The sequence below is a fragment of the Epinephelus moara genome, chromosome 5 (assembly GCF_006386435.1).
Source record: "Epinephelus moara isolate mb chromosome 5, YSFRI_EMoa_1.0, whole genome shotgun sequence".
Classification (NCBI taxonomy): domain Eukaryota; kingdom Metazoa; phylum Chordata; class Actinopteri; order Perciformes; family Serranidae; genus Epinephelus; species Epinephelus moara.
The window spans coordinates 633,854-646,223 of NC_065510.1; the positions used below are offsets into that span (position 1 = coordinate 633,854).

A 12,370-nucleotide genomic window follows, 5' to 3' on the forward strand; every position below is an offset into this window, starting at 1 on the left:
CTTCTTCAAACTTTACAATAGCAAGAGAAGGTTAGTCTGGGGTCTGCACTGTTGTAATATAAGATGAACATTTCATGGACTGACAAATCACAGCTTAAACCTCTTCAAACTAACCACTGAGTAGACCACAGGGGGCCCAAAGAAAAAAAACTAACCTAATATTTAGAGCCCAGTTGCACCTTGTGGTCCGGTAATGATCGAGGGTCACTGACGCTTTTCTGGACTGGAAAACAAATTCAAAATCCAGGTAATTTAACTCCTGGTGTCCGAGCGATACTGTTTTATCTCTGTTAAAATAGCCATTATTGAAGGAAAGTCCCGCCAGCCTGCCTGTCCACCATGGGGTCTAGAGTCTTCAGCTGCTCTGCTCCCCGCCTCTGAAACTCCCTCCCACCGGACATTTGTAGCATCAACTCGCTATCCGTTTTCAAATCCCACCTCAAACCCCATCTCTTTCAAACAGCCTATTCAGTCTGACTCCCGTCCATCTAGCCACACACATCCAGTATTTACATAGATATTTATTCACTGTAAACTTGTTATACTGAATATTTTTTTGTTGTCATGCTATTATTATTATTTTTTAAGGTTACTTTATCCCTTATTGTAGAGGCATGCCAGGGAAATTCCGTTAAAGGAGTTGTTTTGGTAAATTGAGGTTCGTGCGCAGTTCCAATTCTCAGATCTTGTTTCCCAAGAAATCAAACCTAATGGGACAATTAGGTCATAAGCCCAGACCTGTCTACACACACACACACACACACACACACGTGCACACGCACACACACACACACGCACACAAACAAACAGACGCCCATTCACCCAAAATAGTATAAAGGCATTTGAAAGTTGGATAAGCGGGGCTGTTTTCTGTCGTGTCCATTCCGTGGTTCTCCGAGTCTCTTCATTTCAGTGTTTGCTGAAGTTAAGCATTTTTCTTACATTATCATGCTGATTTTGCCTATCTTTACCTGTAAGGTGACCTTGAGTGTTGTGAAAGGCGCCTATAACTAAAATATATAATTATTATTAGAAGAAAAACATGAATGTAGCAGCTGATTACAAAGTTTTAAATGAGGGTGCATATGTCACATATGACATAAGAAAAAAAAATTGCTATGCATTCATTCTTTAGGATGCATTTTTATATATTTTTGATTTAAGATTTTCTTTGATTTTTTTTTGTGTGTAGTTAATTATATTAATTTCCCATGAATTTAACTGTTTTCCAAAAATTTTCGTTGAACTTTAAATTTGATGGTTAGATGCCAGTCATGTATTTACATATTATACCCCCTCTTTCTATCACTGTTACTATGGAATTATTCCAAAAGTAAAAATTAAAACTAACAAACTTTGAAGGATCCTTTTCCAAAAAATTCTTATGTACTGTGTTTAAATATGCAAATCATAATTTTAGCCGTCAAGAACTAAATTTAAGGCATCCTAAACTTAATAAAAATAAATTGGCCTGTAAATTTAAATCAGATTTTCAACCTCAAAAATCCAGTATCGGTTGGGCCCAAGACCATACATATATATTGTCAGATATTTCTTAAAGTAGTTTGATTAAATAGGAAGAATGACTCTGAATGACTCTAGTAAAAATCAGGTTTAACTTTATGTTCACCAGTTAGTAGGGGTGGGGAAAAATCAATACAATATAGTATCGCGATATTTTTGTGTGGCAATATCTTATCGTGAAACAGTGCCAAGTTGTTGTTTTTTGTATTATCTAGATTATTAATATTACAAATTAAACTAAACTAAATGGTAGCCTACCAGAATAATGTAATCAATTATTTTTTCAGTCCACTAGATACATTTTGCTGCTGCAAAAAATGGCTGAAGCGAAATGAACAGACTAAAAACTTTATCTTATTCTATAAAACAGAAGTTAAAGTTTTTCTATGGGGACATAATTTGCAGTTCAAATATAGGTAATAAATTCAGACTGTTGTCTTACACTGAACCTTGACTTTTCTCTCCCAGTTAATGACAGAGATCCTCTTCGGCATTCGCGTCATCAAGTTCTACAACTGGGAGCCTCATTTTACTCAGAAGGTCGCCGACTGTCGTCAACAAGAGCTGTCCCACCTCAAGGCCATCAAGTACCTGGACGCCATGTGTGTTTACACCTGGGCTGCTCTGCCTGTGGTCATCTCCATCCTCACCTTCGTCACGTACGTGCTGCTGGGACACCAGCTGACTGCAGCCAAGGTGGGGAAGCTTCATTTATTTATTTAATGTTTTTTTATGAGCTTTAAAAATTTAACTGCGATGACGCATGCGGTGAGCTGGAAGGACATTTTAAGATTTTTGGGGAGTATTTATAACAGCTGTAGTTTTTAAGAGTCTTGACAGCTAACATTGCATTTGATTTGCAGCTTCTTCAGTTCAGTTTATCCCTCGATGATCAGCAGGAGTGATTTAATTTTTTTAAATAGAAACTAGCTATAAGCAGTGACGGGGCACCGTAAACGCCTACAGAATCTTAAACTTAAAGCCACTACAAGGAACTTTTAACTGGATATGCAAAAGTCTCTCGTTTCTGCTGATGTGTGTGCGTGACCTACAACAGCAAATGAGACCATCGGTCTGAAGATAAGCTATTTCTATATAGTGTATATCCATACCTTTAGGAAACTGTGTCCGGGTCCGCCCCAGGTCGCTTCCAGGACAAAACCATTTACGGCACTCAGACGGCACACGTCATCTTAGCTAGCTGCTTACATTTATAGTGACTCTTATAAATAGTCGCTATTCCTCCTCCTCGACCCGACGTCCACGGGGAGTTAAAATAGCAGCAATCATCGGGTAAAAGTTCTGTGAAAACACTGGACTCACCAACAGTCAGCCACGTCTCAGTCACACAGAGAAAATCCAATCCTCGGGAAGTCAGGAAATCCTTCAGGATAAACGTTTTGTTCACTAGCGATCTAGCATTTACCAGCCCAATCCTGGCAGGAGCCGGCGGGTCCACAGCGTTAGCTGTCTGGGGAGCCACACACAGAGGCCGCAGGTTGCGCAGATTCACCCCGTGCCAGCGGGGACGAGGAGAGCAGGGGCCGCGGGCTGGAACACCTCATCCGGGCCGACGACAGGTACCAGCCAGGCGTCGACAGGGTCCAGCGAGTGCCGAGAAATAAAGAGGCGAGGCACCGCTCCATACTCAGTCCAAGAGGCTGTGGAAGTGCTCACCAAACAGGCCTTCAGCCTTACCAGCCGACCGCTGCGTTTACCCCGGCGGCAGTGGCGCTTACGCCGGAGGGGTGGAGCTGGGGCGCGGCAGAGGTGAGCTGGGATCCCCGATAGGAGCGGGGGCAGAGTTTTCCCGTCTTGTTGTTTCATTCATCCCCAAAACAAACACATGCGCGAGCCAGGTAAGCGTCTTTACGACAATACGTGCTAGAGCTCATGGGAAATGTAGGCTTCATTCTGGCAAAACACTACCGCTTTGTTCACAGGGTCGCCAAAATCAACTCAAAATGAAAGTTCCTTGTAGGGGCTTTAATGAAAATGATTTGCAAAACAAAATAAAGTTTGATTATATCTCATGTTTAAATTATATGTTACATTTTTTAATTTTGCAAAGCTGCATGTCTCTGATTGTAAAGGTTTCATGGGATCAGTATTTTTTTCATTTCAGTTGCTCCCTCTCTGACCGAAGGTGTTATATCACATATCCTGCAGTGTTTAGTTGGAATTAAAATCAAAATATTGTCAGCGCTCTGTTGCATATGGTCACCAGTCCTCTCATTATACAGACCTGAACTCAAGTTACAGACATTCATAATTACATAATTAACATCAGAAATCTAGTCTTAGAAAAAAGATCTTCTGCTCTCAAGTGAATGAATAAAAAAAAAAAAAAATGCAGTTCATAGTGTGTTTGATGACTCAGTGAAGTTCAGACTCAGAGCTCCGTATCCTCCCATGCAGGTGTTCACCACGCTGGCTCTGGTGGGAATGATGATCATCCCACTCAACGCTTTCCCCTGGGTGCTCAACGGCATCCTGGAGGCCAAAGTGTCTCTGGAGCGAATCCAGCGCTTCTTCAAACTGACCAACCAGGATCTGCAGGCGTACTATGCCCTGGGTATGCTGCTGCTCTGATGTTTGTGTGTGTGTGCTTGTGTTTAATCAGTGACCAGAAACAGGTCATGCTAGTATTTATTTGTTCCCATTTTGTCGTGTTTGAAACAGCCACTGTAGGCATTTTGAGAATCCACAGCATTTTCAGCTCTTTTCATTGACACCATGAAATATTTTGTGGATCACCAAAACCAAAACTGTTGCATTAAAGGTTATTATTCTAAAGGGGTATTATGTAATCCTCCCTTAAAAACAACATTTCCCACAGTCCAAAGACATGCAGGTTAATTGGTGACTCTAAATTGTCCGTAGGTGTGAATGTGAGTGTGAATGGTTGTCTGTCTCTATGTGTCAGCCCTGTGATAGTCTGGTGACCTGTCCAGGGTGAACCCTGCCTCTCACCCAGTGTCAGCTGGGATAGGCTCCAGCCCCCCACAACCCCTAACAGGATAAGCGGGAAAATGAATGAATTAATGAATTTCCATATCTGTCCTAGTGTCTCCTGAAGACACCCAGACATCGATCCTGTTGAGCCAGGGGTCATTCTCCTGGCAGGGGCCCGACAGTCCAACACAGAACAAACAGGGAGAAACTCACACTGGAGCTGCTAAAGGGAGTCTGCTGCTGCACAGTCTCACTCTACACATCACAAAGGTGCGAGCCATCTGTTAAAGGTCCAGAGTTTAGGATTTAAGGGGATGTATCAGCAGGAATCTTATCTTACTATATAATGACGAAAACTCTGTGTGTGTGTGTCTGTGTGTTCCATGTTTTTCTCCTCACTGACTTGGTCAATCCATGTGAAATTTGGCACAGTGGTAGAGGGTCATGGGAGGATGCCAATGAAGCAATATTACATCAATATATCATCTATAGCAACCGATTGAAATGTCAAACTTTGAATGGGCATATCTCATGCCCCGTATGTCGTAGCAACATGAAACTTTGCACAGAGGTGCCTCTCCTCATGAGGAACAAATTTGCCTCAATAACCCACAACTTCCGCTTATATACATTTTCCGCCATTTTGAATTTTTTGAAAAACACTTCAAATGGATCTCTTCCTAGGAAGTTTGAGCGATCTGCATGAAACTGGGTGAACATAATCTAGGGACCAATATCTAAAGTTCCCTCTTGGCAAAAGTTGGAAAACTTACTAAAACTGAGCTTCTATAAGGCAATGAATATTGCGGAGGGCGTGGCTCATCACATAAAGGTGTATAACATCTCAAGGGTTTCACCCATCACCACGCAACTTTGTAGGCATATGACCACACATAATCTGAGGGGACCCCTCCATTATTGACCCCATCAAACAAAATGGGGGCGCTAGAGAGCTCATTTCTTATCTAGGCCTAACCGCCATATGGATTTTTACTAAACTTGGTAGATATGTAGAACAGGACGCCTCAAGGTGACTGGAGAAATTTAACTCTAATTGGCAACTGGGTGGCGCTATAACAACAGAAAAATGCTTCAAAATGGCTAAAATGCGACCGATCGCTGTGGCTCCCCCTGTGGACCAATGTTGGTGTTGTTTTCTAATTTTTGGTATGACTAAGTCATGGTATGGTATGCTGTACATAATCATGGAAACTGTCAGTGTGTCATTCTGTCAGTCAGTCATTCTGTCTGTCCCACGTTTTTCTACTCACCGACGTGGTCAATCTATGTGAAACTGCACATAGGCATTGAGGATTGGCATAGGTAGAAGGTGACAAAGCTACCAGTGGTATGGACTAGTAGTATATATTGTTCATAACTATGTTTTCTGTAGTGTATAATCACCTGAAAATAAGAACCGTTGTGTTTTTGCTACCTTAGAATGAGCCATCTGTATCTACATGTGGAGCGGGTCCTTGTTTATAGAGATCACTTTGTTGTTTCTACAGTAGCCTAGAATGGACAAACCAAACACTGACTCTCGATAGGGCCATTCGGGTTTTCATGATGTCCCACACATGAGAGGTTTCAGTTGGCTGCAATCCACTAGATGCCATGAATCCTACACACTGGACCGTTAATGCATGTGAATTACCTTACTGCCCTCATGCTCTCTGATCTTTATAACCCTGCAGAATTGGTTCAGCACAGCAGATAAAACAGTGCAGAGTGAATTTAAAAGTCTAATTAAAACCAAATTTCCCCTAAAGCCAAAAAGAACTTGAAACATAGGGTCAAACTATAATCAAAGAAACAAGTATAGTCAGACACCACTGACACAAAACAATCCCAGCACAGTACTGATAAAACACATTCTGAATATTAACCCTGCAGTGCGGACATTTTGTCTCCCCCCTCTGGCAGTGAGAACAATTACACAAACACTGTCGACGCATGCTTAGGCCTGTATGTCAGCTTGCAACATCTCCCTCGCCTCCAGGAGCGTGCTAACTTTAATCCCTCCTCTGAATGCTGAGTTCCTTTTTAATCGGAGCGTCCACTCCAGAAACTGTTCATAGACGCTTCTTGGGATTTTCTGCCACAGCTTCTGCCATACTCCTAGCAGCTGTGGTCTCTCCCCCCTTCCTGCTCCTTTTACCTCTGGCTGGTTGACGTAATAATCATCACTTCTGTGCGCCTGTGCAGGAAAGATGCCACAGACACCAAAGCTCTGGTATATCTATGAATACAGAGAGCTCTCCCTGGCAGTGCTAAGCTTAATCAGCCTTGTATGAGCACGTTTGGCAGGGGCTTTAATGTACGGGACGTTCATTTATAGGGTAAAGTCCAGCACTCTGGATTTAAATACTGTAATTTCTTTCCCAAAATACTTGTAAAGAAACTTAACTGAGCTTCAGTTGTTGTGTAAAAAGCGATGAAATGAAAAATAAAAGCTTGACTCTACATTTCAGTGGTGTGTCTTTAACATACAGCTGAAGTCAAATTAAAATGACTGGTCACCTGACCAAAATTCAAATCCAGTTTGTATTAAAAATCTTTTTGTTTATCCATCTGAAAATAGTTTTTAATGTTATATCTTGCTGTCAGTGTGTAACAGTGTTGACGTCTGTCTGTCTCAGGGCTCTCTGGTTGTTGTGGTGGGGAAGGTCGGCTGTGGGAAGAGTTCGTTACTGGCTGCTCTCACTGGAGAACTGGACAGGTAAACTGCCTCCAGTGGTGGAAAGTAACTAAGTACATTTACTCAAGTGCTGTTCTTGAGTATAAATTCAATGCACTTGTTCTGTACTTGAGTATTTCCATTTTATGTGTCTTTATACGTCTACTTCACCACATCTCAGAGGTAAATATTGAGCGTTTTACTGCACTACATTTGTCTGACATCTTAAGTTACTTTTCAGATTACAATTTTTCATCCCCTCTCTGTCCAGTGAAAACCACATATCTCCGGATGTGTTGATGTTGATGTTTTATTTCAAATTTAATACTTAAAGCTGGAGTGTGTTTGGTTTGTCTGAATTTATTTTCTTTATTTATTTTACATTAAAAAAATGATAATAATACATATATTTATAATTTTCCGTTTGACCTTACTATGAATTGAATTCATAAGGTTTTCTTGCATTGTGGAGATTTTAGATCATATTCTCTCAGAGATAAATTAATAAATATTTGTTGAGTAGGGAAGTAAGGGAGTATCCTACAACTTTACAAATTACTTAACTTGAATTTTTTTTGTAAACATTTACTGCCATAGAGGATATTTTTCATTGCAACCGTAATGGGAACTAGACTTTTCTGTCCTTCATAAAAGCGACTTTAAACGATAAGGAAAGAATATTTCAATCTTAAAATGACGCTTTGAGTCCCAAAAGTCACAACACTGACTTTTCTTCTTCAGAGCTTAAGTATCTGAGTATTAAGACATACTGTGGCTCACCAGTCTTCCCTCTGTCTGTTCAGGCTGAGTGGGGTGGTGTACGTTGCTGACAGAGAGGCCGGCTTCGGTCTGGCGTCTCAGGAGCCATGGATCCAGCACGCGTCAGTTCGGGACAACATCCTGTTTGGCAAAGACTATGATCCTGTCTTCTACCAGGCTGTGATCGAGGCCTGTGCTCTCTCGGACGACCTCAACGTACGGTTACTGCATCCTTTATGTCTACGTGTGTTCCTGCCTGAATATTTCTGACCTGCAGTGTCTTTTTGATTCTTTGGGTTGTTCACAATGAGACACATTTACGTTTTGCCCTAACGATGACGATAGCAGTCCACTGGTCGTTCCAAAACTTTGGTCCAGAGTGAGACATCTTTAATGACCTCTGGACTGAGATCTATGGCATTTAGATGTTCATGAACCCCAGACTGATTTTCTGTCCAACACCTGGCTAGATATTTTTTCCTAAATCAACCAGGGTGTCATTTATTTAAATAAATATTTGGTCTTACATGTAATTTAATTGTATTAAATTTGAATGTGTGAGGTCTAATTGCCACAAACATTTGATCTAATTTCATTTATCCATCTTTTAATTTATTTTTGTCAAAATAAGTCCTGCATGAAGTCCACATTTCTGATGTTAAATATCTTTAAATCTACCACTGATCCTAATGCTGCATTTTTACTTTATACTTGCACTTAAATGTTGGCAAAATGTAGATTAACCTAAGTCACTCTCATAACCATAGTCCCACATAAACCCCACCTCTACATGCAACCATATACTTGCATTGCTTGAGTAAGAAAAAGATAATTTGTCCAAGATTCGGTCTTAAATTTGGTTGAAAATTAATTTTAATTAATTTAATTCAATTAAAATATCATTAAATTAAAATATCATTAAATTATTTATTATTTTATAAATAAATAAAGATAAATTAATAGATGAATAATACTATTAAGTAGAGAAATGATTTTAATAATTTATTATTATTTAATTATAATTAAATTATTTATTTAAAAATGTATTAATTTTAATTTGAAATAAAATTAATTTGGAAAGGTCTGAAAAGCAGTATATTTAGGTGTCTGAAAGCTGTAGACATATTGAATCCATCACATGCATGTGCACTGACCCCAGATGATGAATTTTTATCAGTTTGGACACTCACTGAGCTTTTCACATGAGCTAATCTCAGACCACAGCAAATCAAAGCTAAGGAGGCTGATGTCAAAACACACTTCAGCTTTTCATATCTAAACAGTTACAGAGTTTTCTGCTTTGCATGCAGTTTGTGTTACTATTCATCATTTATAATAAACTTGCTCTAAAATGTGTCCTCAGGTTTTGCCAAACGGTGACAAGACAGAGGTGGGAGAGAACGGCGTGACTCTGAGTGGAGGACAGAAGGCTCGACTGGCCCTCGCCAGAGCTGTTTACATGGTCAGTCCTCTGCACACACCGGCCGTCTGCTTTGAGCTCAGAGAGACAAGTTAGTCTGCAGAAAACAGGGATAAAAGCACTTCAGAAAAATCATATCAATATGTTTTTGATTCTGTCGTGTGGACTGCATTGATTCTTTAATAAACAAAAGCAGCATTTTTAATGCATGTGTACTGATACATCAGGTAGATAGATTTGATTAGATATTTATAAACAAATTAGGTTAGCACGTTAAGTTATTGGTTTGAAAGGCCTAAGGTAAGGTAAGGTGAAACTTAAATGTCACTGAGGGGCAATTTGGGATACAGACAGCAGTCATAAGTAAAACAAAACAGACACTACAATACATAACACACAAAATTCAGAATCACACACTATCAGGGATAAATCATGGACAGTTAGTGGTTACAGCTGTTTAAGATAAGCGATAGCAGATGGAACAAAGGACGATCTGTAACGCTTTGTGCTGCATTTAAGAAGGCAAAACCTCTCCCCTGAGTGGTCTCAATAGTGGTCTCATTTAATTAGTGTAACAATAAGGTGCAAAACCTGTGTACACAATGCCAGAAATGTAAAAAAGTTAACAGTAAGGTGCAAAGTCAAAATATTCACAAGACAGAATTTAGCAGTTAACAGGGAGGATCATAAAAATAAACCGGTTGCTGGTAAGGTGCAAATCCAAACAGAGCTGAAAAGGAAGCTGGAGGTTGGAGCCACCTCAGCAGTCCATCTCTCTTCTGCGTGACATGACAATAAATCTTGTCGCTCCGAATGGACCATTAGCTATATGTCTGTTAAACATGCCTTATAGTTTAAATGTATAACAATGAAACCAGAAAAACGCTCAAATCATCAGGTGCATCATGTGATGCAACGCTCTCATTTTTTTTTCCAGAACAAAGACATCTACCTCCTTGATGATCCGTTGGCAGCGGTCGATAGCGACGTGGCTGAACACCTCATGAAGAAATGCATCATGGAGCTCCTCAGGGGGAAGACCAGAATACTTTGCACGCACCGCATAGAGTTTGTGGACAAAGCCGACATGGTGGTCCTCATGGACAACGGAACGATCATCAGAACAGGTAGAAACAAAAATCTGGCTCAGACAGGTGGAAATGTCACATGGTTGTTGTCATCAGGTATCGACTAGGGAGGGATGCGTGTTATCGGCTTTAAAAGGAATTGAATCAGAATCGGCCAACATGCGTTTTCTTTTTTATTCAATGAATGAATATCACATACAGTGAAAGGTATTGTATTTCATGTCTCCATCTGCAGGTGGGCCGTCACGATAAGAGTATACATGTATAATATGATGTTAATCCCACTACAGACACTACTGAAGCTGCTCCTCTTTTTGGAACCACCGCAGAGTCTGTAATAATTTTGTTTTCAGCCGTGCTTGTTGTTGCCATGAGTAACAGTTCGACTTCAGTGTCAACAAGTCTAAATATTGTGAATATCACAATATGAATTTTTCATATGATATTAAAAATCATACCGGTATTATGGTGAGTGAGATGATATGGCACGGCCCTACTGAGGACCCTTATGGACTAGAGGAATATGAATAACTTACAGGGTGATCGTGGAATGGAGACATGATTTGAGGTAGCCAACCACTCGGTTTATACATTTGAACAACTTCTATACAAAAATGAACTGCTTGGCAACCAGACCAGGTGTCTAACTGAGACAGCCGTTTATTTGTCAAAATGTGTAGCCACAGCGGGCTAGTAAAAGGGACTGGCTGTTTAATTGGGACTAGGCTTTTAACTGAAGTTTTACAGTAGCTTCCTCCATTATAGAGCATGTCGGCTATGACCAGGAGCTTTTATAAGCTCTGTAAAATTTCTTCTGATCTTTCAAAATAAACCCTGAGCAATAAATGGAAGAGGTAACGAGTAGCAACATCGTCAGTGTGCTTCACGATTGTGTTGAGTTTATAAATGCTGCATGCGTTGTTGTGCTCTGCTAACAGAGTACACTGTTCCTTTGCTGTTAAACAGGCACACCAGCAGAAATCCTTCCTTTGGTCGAGGCAGTGCCCAAAAAACTGAAGAATGACCACAACATGAAAGAGAAAGGTTTGTTCATCCTGACTTATAAATGCTTGACTGAAAAGAATTGATGTGTCGGTGCAGCTTTTTTTACTGTATTGATTTTCATCACTTTGGTCCAGACTGAAATACATCAGCTGACGGATGGACTGGCAGAAAACGTTCATTCAGCTGCCCAGAGGATGCATTTAAATGAATGATTCTCTGACTTTTCCTTCAGCCCCATCAGCAGGTCACAGTTTTCATTCATCCAGTTAAATATCTCAACGTCTACTTGATGAATTGGCACCAACTGTTTTTTACACGCCTGATGATCCTCTGACTGTTTGTCTAGCTTCACTGTGAGGGTCACATTTGTGGCTTTGAGTGAAATATCTTCACAACTTTTGGATAGATTGCCACAAAAATTGCTTCAGACATTTATACCCCCTCCTCAAGATAAATTGAAGTCACTTTAGTAATGACTTAAATTTTCATTCAGCGCCATCACCTGTTCAAAGTTTTCACGTGTCCAATAAATAACTGTCGGACTAAAAACCTGCAAAATTAATGACAGCTGCACTTTGAATTTAGTGCAAATTAGCAAATGTTACGTGGTCCAATCATATAGATTTTGATTTACTTTGACAAGGTACAGCTCCTCATAGAGTTTTGTTTTTTTCCCCTGTGACATCAGCGACCAATGAAACCATGCCGACTAATGACCTTTTTGGTCGACTATTAGGAGGCAGCCCCACAAAACGGCAAGGCAAACTCCTCATACATGAAAATCTGCTTTTGATGAACACTGTGGACTTTCATGTTTTATTTGGAATCTTGAGTAGAAATAATGAAGACATTCTGACTGCCCCTTCTTAATAGATATTTTAGAGTTTCAAGGTTTGACAGAAATATGAATTAATTATCTTTTCACATATGGCTCCAAAAATT

The 12,370-nt window shown here is 40.1% G+C and overlaps 1 protein-coding gene across 4 annotated transcripts in view; it reads left to right on the top strand.

Annotated features, from left to right (window-relative positions):
- Positions 1 to 12,370, top strand: part of abcc10 (ATP-binding cassette, sub-family C (CFTR/MRP), member 10) — a 36,336-nt gene that overhangs the window by 4,741 nt on the left and 19,225 nt on the right. For all 4 annotated transcript variants that reach the window (XR_007569909.1, XM_050043936.1, XM_050043935.1 and 1 more), the window contains exons 4-11: positions 1,993 to 2,220; positions 3,943 to 4,099; positions 4,592 to 4,749; positions 7,119 to 7,198; positions 7,960 to 8,131; positions 9,279 to 9,377; positions 10,273 to 10,462; positions 11,390 to 11,467. Coding sequence is in view for 3 of the 4 variants with exons in the window: in XM_050043936.1 (XP_049899893.1) it covers positions 1,993 to 2,220; positions 3,943 to 4,099; positions 4,592 to 4,749; positions 7,119 to 7,198; positions 7,960 to 8,131; positions 9,279 to 9,377; positions 10,273 to 10,462; positions 11,390 to 11,467 (1,162 nt within the window). In the remaining variant the exon portion in view is untranslated. The remainder of the gene's footprint in view (positions 1 to 1,992; positions 2,221 to 3,942; positions 4,100 to 4,591; positions 4,750 to 7,118; positions 7,199 to 7,959; positions 8,132 to 9,278; positions 9,378 to 10,272; positions 10,463 to 11,389; positions 11,468 to 12,370) is intronic.